The 15,397-nt window shown below is 34.0% G+C and overlaps 1 protein-coding gene across 22 annotated transcripts in view; it reads left to right on the top strand.

Moving 5' to 3' along the window:
* The window catches only part of LOC145243881 (kinesin-like protein KIF13A), a 1,028,209-nt gene that overhangs the window by 684,302 nt on the left and 328,510 nt on the right, over nucleotides 1-15,397 (top strand). For all 22 annotated transcript variants that reach the window (XM_080106966.1, XM_080106962.1, XM_080106977.1 and 19 more), the window contains one exon: nucleotides 8,663-8,797. In XM_080106966.1, the coding sequence (XP_079963092.1) occupies nucleotides 8,663-8,797 (135 nt within the window). The remainder of the gene's footprint in view (nucleotides 1-8,662; nucleotides 8,798-15,397) is intronic.

Raw genomic sequence — 15,397 nt, 5'->3', positions numbered from 1 at the left:
AAAACTACCTTGGACCCAGCAAGCCATTCTCTCCCTGATTTTCCTCTACGGACAGAAACCACGCTAGATGATCTAAAGATCACGCCCTCCGAAGTACATGATATTATAAAAAACCTAGACACCTCAAAAGCATGTGAACCTGACTTCATCTCGACTATTAAAAAAATGCTCGGCTGAGTTGGCTCCTGTTCTCTCTAAACTCTTATTATTATGCATTAACGAATCTTGCTTTCCTGGCTGCTGGAAAACTGCTTGTGGTACAAATTTACAAAAACTCTGGCGAAAGAACTGACCCATTAAATTATCGCCCAATTAGCCTCATCCTTCTTTTCGCCAAAATATTTGAGTCCTTAATTAATCAAGCTCTAGTCTACCACCTTACAGCTGCTAAACTTCTGTCCGACCACCAATATAGATTTAGGCAAGTCCATTCGATGCAGATATTCTAACTGTAATCTCTGAATGTTTATACCAAGCACTGGATAAGGCAGGAAAGGGGAGGGCAGTAGTCCTTGATATATCTAAGGCTTTTGACAGGGTATGGCACGATGGTCTCCTCATGAAAATAAAATCCTCTGGTATTACTGGAGGAATTCTTAGCATAATTAGATCCTTCTTAAATGAGAGAAGAATCCAGGTTGTCCTCGATGGGCGTACGTCCAAAAAAATGGATACAAATGCGGGTGTACCTCAAGGATCGATCCTTGGATCTTTATTATTTCTGATATTCATAAATGACTTCGCTGATAAAATTGTCTCTGAGATGGGTATATTTGCTGATGACACCACGCAGGCACGTGGGGAAAACTAGTGAGCACATATCTAAGGTTATGGCCAAAACCCTAGAGGAAGACCTTCAGTCTGTCGTGGAATGAGGTAACGTTCAATGCTGCCAAAACAAAGCTCATTTCCTTTAATAATTACATAAAACCTTACCAATAGCTATGGCTAAAGATACTTTACCTGAGAGCATTTTGTTTAAGCTCCCTGGCTTAATGTTCACAGGAAACATGAGTTGGAATAGATACATTGAGATCATTGTTAAGGCTGCTGCAAAGAAGGTGGGCTCTCTCTATCATGCTAGAAACTTACTTGTGCCTGAAAGTATCCTGTACCTCTACAAAGCCACCATACGCCCATGTATGGAGTACTGCTGTCACATTTCGGCTGGTGCATCTGCTACTAGTCTCCTGCTCCTAGACAGGGTCCAAAAGAGAGTCGCCAACCTAATAGATCCTGAACTGTCATCTAAACTTCAGCCCCTGTCCTACCGTCGAAATCCTTCTGCCTGTTTTACAAGTATTTTAATGGTGGATGCTCTAACGAACTACTAGCCCTTGTACCCCCTCGACAAACCCGACAAGCAGCGAAGTCCCACCCCTATACAGTTGAGATCCCTAGATATAAGAAAACCTTTTTAATAGCTTCTTCCCCAGAACTGCAAGACTTTGGAATTCTCTTCCGGTTTCCTACTTCCCCAACTGTACTGACATGCAGAAGTTCAAGTGTAATGTGAACAGACATCTTGCTGCTAAACTCCCTACATAGTACCCCTGCAACTTAGGTCCTTGATAGTAACCCCCTACATCAAAGTGGCAATGTGCCTTGTTTGGGGTGAAAATGTAATTAAAAAGAAAAAATGTTAAAATGCTTGGCAGCTATGTTTCAAAATTCATCAGTTAATCTGTTTAGGAGTTAATCTTGTACATACAAATATACAAACATATGCACATACTTTGTGTGTCTGTGTGTATGTATGTATGTATGTATGTATATATATATATATATATATATATGTATAATGAAAGAATAGAAAACAGAAAAAAATAAATTATTTATGTTAAATTACTACATGGATATCTTAATGTCTAATGTCAACAAATCCATGTAAAGCCATTCTCTCAATAAATCTAAATTTGTCCCTTTCGTCTATTTTCAGTCCTCTTAGAGTGTTGTTCCTATTTACAATGCCTCCCCGCAGGACAAAGTTAGACACCAGGGTCGTTTTTTTAATGTGGAGAAAAGGAACAAAAATAAAAATTGTCTCAGTCGTGAAGGATTTCTCCTACACTGACAGAGAACAAGAAATTGAAGTGCAGCATCTGAAGAACAAATACTACACTTTGATTTTGTTCTGAAGGCCAAGCAGAGTGTTGTTCATTAATCAACTGAAAATCCATTCTTTGATTATTTTTATATTTTAATTTTTGTAAAAATAATTTCATTTTAATTATTAGCGACTTTGGAATATAATATAAAATAAAATATGGTTGGTGCAAGGGAGATAATCAATAATAGTAGCTATTTGAATTGTCTCCCGTGAGACAGATGATCCCGCTCTTTAAAAAGCAAAAAAAGTTACAATTCTTTTTTATATTATCTTATATATATATATATATATATATATATATATATATATATATATATATATATATATATATATATATATATTATCAGAAGAATACCTGTTTCAAGATAAGTAAAGTCCATGATGCTTAGCAGCTGTGTTCCTAAATTCAGATGATCAGTTTATCAGTATAAGTTGTTTTGTTTTTTCAGCATAACAATCCTTTTCAGGTTATCTAATACTGAATTCAGTAATTTTGGGAAAAAAAGTTTTTATGCTTCAAGTATTTTAGATCTTCAAATATTCCTTGTTTTGCTTTTGTTTTGTAGAGTAAAATTGTATTTGCTTTTGACTTTGCAGAACATGATTAAATGTTGCAAAGGAAAAAGAAGAAACATCAATATTTGATGCATTTAAGTCAGGAAGCTGATATTTTCAGATAAGAACTGCACACCTGTGGAATTCTCTTCCGTTCACCTGATTTCCAGCTGACTACAATATGGCCGTCTTCAAGTCCAATGTAAACAAGTTCTTGATGAGCCGTTCCCCTTAAGTTACCAAATTTACACTTCCAACGATTAATATGATATTGTCCTTTTGATCAATGTACACTCTTTAACCCTTATCCTCGAGTGGCCTCTGGGCCTTGATAAGTGTTGATTCCTTTGTAAAAAAAATAAAAAATAAAAAACACAAAAAAAACCCTGATCTTGTAGCATTAGAGATTTATACTTGAAATGGGCTCTGAATCCACTGTATTCAGTTTTTTCTTAAATTTGGAAATGGCATAAAAATCGTCTAACTTAGTCTATGTAAGTAACTTAAGTGTATAACCTCAAATATCTACATAAGAATGAAAGAAACTATCAAGTCCGACAGAAACTAATAGCAAATGCCACGGTCAATCTTTATAATCACTGGAGACTTAAGGACAGGCAAACACTGTTGAACCTCTTATCTATGGGAACATAAATGATAATCCTGGATAGTGAGTGAAGTGTTATATATTCTTAAATCTATCAGATAAATAAGGACAACTTTAATTTATATTAAATCTATCAAATCATCAACAGGGATTAGCTAAATCAGTTTTTTCGGTTTAAAATCGGATTTGAAAGATTTTAATATATTCTTCCAACTGTTACCGTCAGTTGATATTTTCAAATAGACGAGAGTTGCCAAAAGAAAACTGATTTATCTCCCTTGGTTTATTATTGGAATTTATTCTTGAACGTTATATTGGATGTAAGAGGATTTTAAAAGAACAGAATTTTTAGTAAGCTTCAGTGGCATGCAGCGACTCATTATATCTACCAGATCAGGTTGTCTAAAAACAGTGATTTCCTGACTAAAATACACTGCACATAAATGCTATTGTTTTTTTTTTCCTTTTTCGCAAAACTCAATCATGTTCTGCAAAACCAAGAAACAAAAACATTTTCCCCTTCCCCTTTTTTCTATCCTTCCCCTTTTTTCTTTCTTTTTATCCTTCTTTACTGTGGAGTATTAAAATACACACACTGCCACTTGCAGAGGATAAAAGTCCTGTTGGCCATGGGTGGCGACTCGTGATACCTTAGTACGGAATCCTGGCGTCCCTTGAGGCTTGCATTCACTAACATCCGTGGGCATTTCTCCTTACAAATACCCCAGATATCTTAGCACTAAGAGATACTAACCTACACTGCTCCATCCCCTCTAACTACTTTAACATGCCTGACTATCTCCCACTCTGCCGTAAGGACTCTGACAGACATATGCACGGACTTGGAGTCTGCATTCATAACACCCTGGACCCTTCCAACCACCCCCTGCCTGAATTTCCTTTGCGGACAGACGCCACGCTAGATGATCTAAAAATCACTCCTGCTCAGGTATACGCTATCATAAAAAACCTTGACACTTCAAAAGCATGTGGACCTGATCTCATCCCAGCTGTGCTATTAAAAAAGTGCTCAGCAGAAGTAGCTCCAGTTCTCTCCAAATGCCTTAATGAATTATGCTTTCCGGGCTGTTGGAAAACTGCTTCCATGGTATTAGTATTCAAGAATTCTGGCGAAAGAACTGACCCATCAAATTATCGCCCCATTAGCCTCCTCCCACTTTTCGCCAAAATATTTGAGACCATAATTAATCATGCTCTAGTTCGGCACCTTACAGATGCTAAACTTCTGACTGACAAACAATATGGATTTAGACAAGCCCGTTCCACAGCTGACATCCTCACTGTAATCTCTGAACGTATATACCATTCACTGGACAAAGCGGGGGAGGACAGAGTGGTAGCTCTAGATATATCTAAGGCTTTTGACAGGGTATGGCATGAGGGTCTCTTCAGGAAAATTAAATCATACGGTATCACTGGTAGAATACTTAACATAATTAAATCCTTCTTAGATAAGAGAAAAATCCAGGTTGTCCTCGACGGTCGTACATCTAAACAGTGTGATATAAATGCGGGAGTGCCTCGGGTCTATCCTAGGACCTCTATTGTTCCTAATATTTATTTATGACCTCCCCAACAAAACTGCCTCTGAGATGGGTATATATGCTGATGACACCACACTCTATAACAGGCATGACAGGAAAACAAATGAACACATAACTAAAGAAATAGCAAAAACACTAGAGGATTACCTCCAATCTGTAGTGGAATGGGGACATAAATGGATGGTCACATTCAATGCTGCCAAAACTAAACTGGTTTCCTTCAATAATTACTAATTACAAGAAACCTTCTCTACCACCAATAGCAATGGCCAGTGACTCCCTATCTGAGAGTACATTTTTTAAACTGCTTGGCCTAACGTTCACAGGAAACATGAGTTGGAACAATTATATTGAAAACACTGCCAGGGCCGCTGCGAAAAAGGTAGGCTCTCTCTACCATGCTAGAAAACTACTGACACCTGAAAGTATCCTGTACCTCTATAAGGCCACCATTCGCCCATGTATGGAGTATTGTTGTCACATTTGGGCTGGTGCATCTGCTACTAGTCTCTCACTCCTAGACAAGTTTCAAAAGAGAGTCACCAATCTGATAGGCCCTGAACTGGCATCTAAGCTTCAGCCTATGTCCCATCGACGAAACGTTGCATCCCTCTGCCTGTTCTACAAGTATTTTAATGGTGAATGCTCTGACGAACTGCAGACACTTGTGCCCCCACGACGTAGACACCCTCGACAAACGCGACAGGCAGCTAAATCCCACCCCCACACAGTAGAGATCCCTAGATGTAAAAGATCTTTCTACTCCAGTAGTTCCTTCCCCAGAACCGCTAGACTCTGGAATTCCATTCCAGTTCCCTGCTTCCCTAATTGTACTGACATGCAGAAGTTCAAGTGTAACGTGAACCGACATCTTGCTTCCCAAATCCCAACATAGTGCCCCAGTAGCTGCTGCCCCTGATAGTAGCTCCTACACCAAAGTGGCAATGTGCCTTGTTTGGGGTGAAAATGTAATATAAAAAAAAAAAAAAATTTGAAGGACTTGAAGGTCAGGATTTAGCACCCCCTTTCCCAACTCACCACTTTGGCCCTTAACTGTGTTAGACGGATAGTCGGAGAGGCCAATCCGATCACTTGGCTTGTCAAGCCCTAATACTTATATAAAACCAATCTACTTCATGCAACATACACATCAGACACTTCCGAAAATCGTCTGACTCTTAATTACAAACAAGCGATAAAACATAAGTATCAGAAGGTGGTGGCAATGTCAATCTATTAGTATGGAAAAGCTGCTCTATATATTTCACCAAATTCATTAGATACTATTGGTTACTCTTGAATATCATTATTTCACTTTCTGATTTTCGCTATAATAATGGAGAGGAATCAAAATGTTTACAAACATTCTCATTATTTATATTTGAATTCAATATTTTCTCTCAAAAAATTTGTGAAAATAAGGATATTTAAAAAAAAAAAATGTTTACCAAACTAATTTTTTTTTTTTTTTTTTTAAATTTAGCCTACACTTATTTGTTCATTTAATCTCTGAACAGTTTTCTTTTCAATTTTTCCATCATTTTATTTATGATAAACACTATACTTTCATACAAACAGAAATTAGGCAAAATTTATGACTTCCCCAGTGCTTGTTTACATACATGTCCATCGTAAAATTAAACCCTCATGTTTTCCCTTCTGTCAACCCAAGGAATAATGAGCAGCAAGCATGCATTGAATGACTTCAATGCATACACCTGTTTTTATTTAAGATATTGCACTTGTTCGCTTGCATTTGCAATAACCATTAACAAGTCTTAAAATATTATTTATCCACAAGTATTGAGAACATAAACATAATAAACATACATTTTTGTCTTTTTTCCAATCAAACAAACTGAGCCACAGCAAGGTGTGGCCGGGCACAGCTAGTTACATTATAAAGAAATTGTTTGCTGACATCAGATTTTTTTTTTTTTTTTTTTTAAAGATAGTAGGTTTAGATTAAAAAAATTGACTTTTATTATTAAAATCAAACTCTTTTACGAATTAAATAGATTTTATCGATTGCAAGCTATTTACAAAATATTTGAAACATGCAAAACAAATTGATCTACAAATGATTTTTATACGAAGTAGAATCGATTAAATATTTGAAAATATGAAGAACTTCAAGCATGAAAAACTTTTAACAAAATAAATGGAGTTGGCATGAAATAAGCTAAAAAGAGTTAACATACTCTAAGCCAATCAATCCTACAATAAGAAACATGTTAGAATCAGGTTTGGTACATTTCAGTGCGACTGATTTAGCATGTGGCCAACTCAACATCAGATTAGTGCTTGGTTGTTATAGTAAAAGTTTTTTTTGTTTTTTAAATTAATTCAGTAAACAAAGATTTTTTTTTTCTTTGGAAAAAATTGAAATAAAAAGTAAAAGAAAAATAATTTGATTAAAAAAAAAACAAACTTAAAAATAACTGTTTATTTAAAACAAAACACAAAAATAGACCATGCTCAGTCATCAACGACGAGATTATATTTTCATTTTTTTTTTTCTGAATTAACTTAATATTTTAAAGTTTTTTTTTGTTTTTTTTTTAATCCTTACAAATAAAATTTTCAAAAAAAAGTTTTGCAAAAACTTGATTTTCCTTAAAAACAGTTAAAGCAATATTGTTTTTCTTAATTTTGTTAAAACTTTAAAAAAATCTTTATAGAAATGTAACTGGCGTGGTTGACACTGAATTACCCCTCCCACGAATTGGAGAAGCCAAAACAGCCACATCCCATTCACATTAGAATCGATTGACAAAACATTTAAAAAAAAAAAAAAAAAGTTGTATCCTTCATTTCAACTTTACAATTTTTAATCTAGAAAAAAAAAATTCATGATTAGTCTTCATGTTTTGATTTGCTGTAGGCCAAACTATCTGGTTGAAACAAAACTTTTGTCCGTTTCTTAAGACTTCAAAACCAATTGTTTTTAATTGTCAAGGTAGTCACCCTTCATCTCTGTAACGTCTTTTCATTTATCCATAAGATTGTTAATTTTATGTATATAACAGCATTCAGATTTCGAACTGAAAATAGGAACTTATTTTCTTGAAATGAATCCTAATCCATACAAATTATGTTAAATGCTTCCAATGAGATTGTAATCAGTTGGTGTGAAAACTGGAGAATATGGGGGTGGGTGCATAATTTTACAGGCATACATTTTACATTCAAGTCTTGTTTGCAGTGTGAAATCTATTATCATTTTTAATCACGATAACATTAAATATAACACTGCACGAAAGAGCAAAAATCATTTCCATAAAATATGTGTGGGAGTTTATGTATCAACCACCATATTCGTTTATGTAACAACAGATGACTTCATTCTTTTTGAGAAAGACAATACTTAAAAAGATATTACCAGGTTTCAACAACAAAAAAAAACTTTTTCGACTAATGTAAATAATATAGTGGCCAAGGAACAAATGTGGTTATTTATAAAAATTTTTTTTTTTTTTTTTTTTAGGCAAACAATTCCAAGAAAAATTTAAAAATTTGAAAGGCAAACAACACTAAAAACAAAAAAATAAAAATGAAAACAGAGGTTGATATGCTGATTAAATGAAACAAACGAACAAACATGATTTACTTTGAAAGTTTGAAATGAGTCGATTCTTTTTTCTGTTCAAAACCTAATGGATTTTTTAAATGTGGCATAAAAAAAAAATTGAAAGAGATCATAGAAAAGAATGGTGACTACATTGATGAACAAATTTTTATTTTTTTGTGCTTTTATTTTTTTGGCAATATCTTTTTAAGTTTTCCGCATTTTTATACAAAATTGTTATTTTCTTTTTATTCTAGGAAAGACACAAAGCCCTTGAAAACATGGGCATTTCTGTGCAAACATCCGGCATCAAAGTGGAACAAAGCCGCTATTATTTGGTCAATCTGAATGCTGATCCTTCCCTCAATGAACTCCTTGTCTATTATCTCAAGGTAAAACAGCTTTTTTTTTCCCCCCTTTTTTATTTCCAAAATGTTGTGTGTAATACAAACCATAGAATAAACACGTTGATATCAAAATAATTCATCCATCTTGTGTATTACAACTGCATCCAGTTATAACACCCTAATTTGAGAGTATGGGGTTACTTTTGAGGTTTAATCTAACCTAGAGAGGTCCTAGCTGCCAGGATCATATCTAATGATTAAATAGAAACCATCATCAAATATACATCTAGAAAATCCACATAATTTTTTATAAAGTTCTAATCTTCAAATGGCATGTTTCAAAATTTGAGCCTTATCAAATTATTAGTTTACAAATTATTTAAGTGAAGTTGAAAACTTAAAAAAAAAACAATGTAAAACTCTTTCTGATCGGAAAAATACTGTTCTAACCAAGAAATGGCTTGATAAATGTTATGCAGACTCACATCAGACACAACAGTCAAGAGGTGAAATGTTGACTTTAAATGTGGTTGTTTATATACAAATGCTGAATTTTCTAACCACCTAAAATTTGGCGGCAGTTCCCAAAAATATCAAAATAGTTCATAAACTTATTTTGGCCAATCATAAACTGAAAGTTGTGTAAAAGATATAAGGCAATGAGTTCAACTCGCATGAACATTTGTCGATGAGAAAGCTGTGTTCAAAGTGGATGCCGCATTTGATCAATCGATCAAAAACGTGTTGATGATTCAGCGTGTTAGTTGCAATTGTTACAATGTGACAAAAAGGAGTTTTGCATCAGTATGTGACACAATGGATGAAACATGGATGCATCACTTCAATCTGGAATAAAATCAACAGTCAGCAGAGTGGACAGCAGCAGGTAAAAGCCAACCAAAGATGCAGACATTGGAAAAGGTTTTAGACTCTGCATTTTGTCATGTATAAAGTATTTAGTTCATCAGTTATTTTAAAATATCAAAGACCATCTCTCGTGAATATTGTAAAGCATTAATCGTGCGTTTGAAGGAAAAAAATTGCCAAAAATCGACGACAGATAGAAACATCTGCTTTTTCACTAACACAATACACTGTGTCAGAATTCAATTGCAAGGATTTCTTCCACACTCACACTTTTTTCCAAATCTGCCCTCCAACAATTACTGGTTGTTTGAAGACTTTTTAAAAAATGATCCAGGGAAAACGATCTGGCTTTGATGAAGTGATATCTGAAACTGAGGTGTATTTTGAAATCAAAGACAAATCATCCTATAAAAACGGCATTAGAATGCTGGAGAAGCGGTGATATCAGTTTCCTACGATGATACACTATGGTGATAAATAAGATCAAATTGCCAAACTTTCACAAAAAAAACACTCTACTAGCTACAACCACTATTTATAATTCCCTTCACTCTCTATCTGTGCCTAATTGTAAATGCAGATTCCATGAACAAAGCTTATTTTCTAGAACTGCACACCTGTGGAACACTGTTCTGCTAGCCTGCTTCCCAGTTGAATACAACATTGTAGCCTTCAAATCTAATGTAAACAAATTCTTGTTGAGCCGTCCCCTAAAATAATCAAATTCTATCCAATTTGCGCTATTAAACATTACTACACTACCACTTTACATTCTTTAACCCTTATCCTTGAGTGGCCTTCAAGCCTTGATAAGTGGTGATTCCTAAGTTAAAAGAACAAAAAAATCTGTTGTTAATAGCTTAAAATAAAAGTAAAATAGAATAATTTTGTGACCTTCAAAATTCTAAAGAAATTTCAAAGTATTCAAACTCTTGAATACAAAGTCATTTCAAGTAGATTTAAAATTCTTAGCAAATAGGATTTCGAAAGTTAAATTGAATTGTTGTTTTGTTTGGCTATTATATCTTTGAAACAATTTTTTTTTCTATGAAATGATTTAAAATTCAAAACCACAATATGAAATCTTTGTTTTTTTTTTTTTCTTTTCTTTTTGTCTACTGAAGAATGACCCCCCCCTCCTTTTCTATTTCTTATAATCCTATATATCTTGTTGAACTCTGAATCTTTGTCGAATGTGAGAATTTGCATATGATTTTGAATGGAACCCCTTTATTTAATCCATAGGGGAAGCATGCTTTCGATCCATTAGTCATGACTGGGTAGAATACAATTGCGAATTACTTAGGATTTCTAACTGGTCATGGCTGATGGAATGAGAGCATGCTATCATGTCGGTTAAATAAAAAAAAATTCCATTCGGATTCAAGAGTTGGACAGAAAGATTTCATGGTTTGACAAGATACACCTAAAGAAGGTCAGAGGTTATATTAGCCGAAACGTTGTGAAAACAGTACTCAACAGTAGTCTGAATAATCCAAATAATATGAAACAGTTTTTTTTTTCTAATCAAGCTTTAATAAAAAATAAATAAAAATAGTCTTGGTATGTATTTAAGCATCAACAGGAAATGACCCTATTTATGGGTTTTGTCCATTTCCTTTTCACCATTTTCTATTTGGTTTCATCAATCAACATCACAATTATTTTAATCATTTGAATTTTGCTGTTCAATAATTGAATTAAAATAAATATTTCAATTAGATGTTTTTATTTTACACAAGAAAATCACCGTATTAAGCATATAATAGTTTACTTTATTTTTGTAATCCATCTATTTTAAGGAATTTAAGACCTCTGCCAATGCCAGGTCTTGCTGCTAGTAATATATATATATATATATATATATATATATATATAACAGAAAGAGCTGACGTTACCCGGGATTGAACATCAACAAATGTTTCATATTTCCAATACTTTTGTCATCAAAATCGGTGAAATTGATAATTTTTTAATCAAAATAATTGTCTGCTCTAATAGAGGGCCCACTGCGTTGCACCGGGAGGAAACTTCACATATCTCCCTACAATGACTTAGTCTATAATTCATTTTAGTCTATATTGCACTGTAGAGAATCTATTGGTGATTTTATAGAATTTTCATATAATAGCTTGAATTAAAGTTTAAAATGCAAAAGTCAAGTATCAGGGTTCAATTGTGCTCTAAACAAAAATATTCATTTCAAATGCGCCCCTGTCATATCGAAGAACCTATTGTTGATTTTATATGCCGAGCCCTTCTGCTTGTGTTGTGATAAAACTCCTCAAATGCATGATGTTAGGCTGTATAAGGGTATTAACTTTGATCAAAATTGGACTGTTCTTTCTTTAATCAGGTTTTTTTTTTTAATATTGATTTTTGATATCGATACAAAATTTATTTAATAGCATTCTCAGACACATAAAGTACATTCGTGTGAAATTTAAAAAAAAAATCCGCCCAGCTGTTTTGGGATCCATACAGAATAAACTCATAGACCCACAAACAAAGTGCTTTTTATATATAAGTAGTGATAAGTGAAGATAGCAAACCTAAAAAAAAAAATGAGACTGCTTAATCCTTAGTAATTCTGAATGCTCAACATATAAATAATGAGTATGTTGATGGTTAAGTCATTAATGAAATCCCTTTTTTTTTTAATACATCAAAAAAATCAAGTGCTCTGTTTTTGCCATTTTCTCTTTTGCACATTCGTCTTTCCTTTTTCTATTTTCCAAACTACCTTTCCTCATTTTTTTTTCTTGTGCTTTGTTTTTGCGTTATTGAAACTTGTTTTGTGGAAGAATATTCGTTTAAGATGAAGCAAGGATGTGAGAAACTGAAGAGATTAAAGAAAGCCTTAAGCAGCATTGGTTTACTGACCCACACAAATAAGAAAATGACCCTGGTTTAAAATTAGATGATTACTGCAGTTCAGTCATAGATAGCTAAGTGTGGATTTTCACACTAAATGTATCCGGAATAGAGAAGCTAATTAGATTTTACACAGAATTGTGTGAAAATCCGACATTTTAATTTAAGAAATAAGCCCTCTAGGAATACAGAACTATATGAGCATCATTACTGTAGCAGGTAGTGGGGAGAATAGGTGGGTGTTCTTCTCATTTTCTCTCTCCTTTTATATATATATATATATATATATATATATATATATATGAAGGGCGTTGAATTATGTTGAAAAGAAATCAATAAAGTGCTCGATCGCAAATGTGAGAGCTAAAATGTAAATTATACGCTGCTGAAATAAATCAGTTTTTAAATAATTTGTGTATATGTGTGTTAGATTCTAATGTTTTTTCCTGTTTATGACACAATTACTGATTTTGTTCGAAATTCCTGCTTCTGATACATTTACCGATTCCAATTCTATTTAAATTTCTAAATATACACCTCTGGTGCTACCAGATCAGGCTGTCTACTGACTTCCTGAGATGAAACGCACCTACATAGATGTCTTTGTTTTTTTATTCCCTTTTGCAAAACTTAGTCATGTTCTGCGAAAACAAAAACAAAAACAACATTCTCCTCCCCCTCCCCTCCCTCGTTTTCTTTTTCCTTCACCTCCTCACCTTTTTTTTTTTTTTTTTTTTTTTTTTTTTTTTTTTTTTTTTTTTTTTTTTTTGCCTAGTTGGTAGGGCGATAGAACATACCAACTGCCCCCCTGCAGAGGGTAAAAATCCTTCAATGGGACCACCAGTTGACCGTTGGTGGCAACCCGTAATGCATTAAGAACGGGATCCTGGTGGTTGAGTGGAACATGCCTAGGAAATAATAACATGATACTACAACACACCACTTTGGCCCTTACTAGGCTAGACGGGAGGTTGGATAGGCCCGATCCAATCAATCGGTTGGTCATGACAAGCACTAATTCAGACAATCCAAACAAAAACACACTAACACTCAACATAAACAATAAACTGAATTAATAAGCGATGGCTGAAGGGTCAATCAAGCTGGGAAAAAGGTAACCATCAGGAATAATAAAAATACAGGGAAATCCCATACTTGGGTGGGCATAACCATATATTGTGAATGCTTGGAAACCTCCCCATGTTTGAGTATACCAGCTATGTAGCCCTGGAGAACCGAGGCGAATGGGATTTACCCCCTCATAGTTCTTCCCCATAAGGGGCTCCGAGGAGGGTGGGGAGCATGGCTGATGAATTTTTCAAAAATTATTATGAATACCAAAAAATCCAAGAGACCACACACAGAAATTGACTCTGACAGCGACAATGAAGATACAAACTTTCCAAGATTCATCGTGCTAGAAGCAACGTCTAATATACCGTTAACTAAAATGTCACCCTTCATTATCCAAAAGGTAATATCAAGCAAAATAACACCTAAAAATGTCAAAAAATTAAGGAATGGTACCATATTGGTAGAAGTACTAAATAAAAAACAGGCCAAAACTCTACTTCAACTACAAAAATTGCATGAAACAAACATCAAAGCTTATCCACACCAAACACTAAACTACTCCAAAGGAGTCATAAAAAACCAGGAAATCTCCGTCTGCACAACAGAAGAAATCAAAACAGAACTAAAAAACCAAGGGGTCACAGATGTAAAAAGAATCACATTTAAAAAAAAAGGAGAGGTAATATATACAAACACTTATATATTAACATTCAATTATCCTCAAATACCAGAGACCATCAATATAGGTTATGAAAGAACGAAAATAGAACAATACATCCCAAAACCTTTACAATGCTACAACTGCCAAAAGTTTGGACATAATAAAGACCAATGTCTAAGATTCTTCACATGTGGAAACTGCAGTGAAAAAAACCCAGACCACGATGAAGAAGACTGTCCAAATAAAACCAAATGCACAAACTGTCAAGAAGAGCACCACTCTCACTCAAAACAGTGCAAAATATATAAGCAAGAGAAGGAAATAATAACAATCAAATATCAAAAAAATATAACCTTCCAAGAAGCCCGCAAAGAAGTCACAAATCGCACCAAAAACTCATATGCCACAATAACCCAACAAGCAAACAAAATGTACAACTACAATGAACTAAACCTTGCTCCAGAAATTGCAAACCTAGCAAAAGAACTAAAGAACATACTTGAAGAATTAAAATCTTTTTTATCAGAACTGAAAATAAACTCCAACAGCCAAATAAAAGTCAGAAACGAACAACCCAGTATAAAAGAAAACGAAACAAAGGAAATCAGAAAAACTTCCATCAATATTGAGGAATCAATCCCTAAAGAAATGAAACCTCCTCAATTATCAAAACGTGAAAGATCCAAGTCACAAACAAGGACAAAAACAGATGTTAAAAATAAACACACAACAACAGAAAAAATGGAAATAGAACAGAACAACAAAAAAACTACCCCCCAAAAACAAAATGACAAACAAAAAACAGAATTAGTATTAATTGAAAATGAAAATAAATTTGAACTAGTTGAAACTGATAGCCAAAAAAGACAGTCAAGACAAAGTAAATCTAAAAGTCCCAGACCAAAACCCAAAAAAAGCCTCTCACCAGAAACAAGAAACAGACCATCCACTTCCAAAAGAAACACCCAAACTAACATCGAAACTATGGACGTAGACATAAACACCAACAGTCCAAAACCAAAAGAAAATATAAACCATGACTAACAAAATCCTACAGTGGAACATAAGAGGATTAAAAATTAATATCGAAGAAATGCAAATACTTATCAAATCCTTATGTCCTGCAATAATTTGCCTACAGGAAACACACTTAAAAGAAAATGACAAAA

The sequence above is a fragment of the Euprymna scolopes genome, chromosome 22, assembly GCF_053919585.1.
Source record: "Euprymna scolopes isolate OS-2025 chromosome 22, ASM5391958v1, whole genome shotgun sequence".
Lineage (NCBI taxonomy): Eukaryota > Metazoa > Mollusca > Cephalopoda > Sepiida > Sepiolidae > Euprymna > Euprymna scolopes.
The sequence above is the reverse complement of the archived record's forward strand: the minus strand, read 5'-3'. Positions and strand labels throughout refer to the sequence as shown.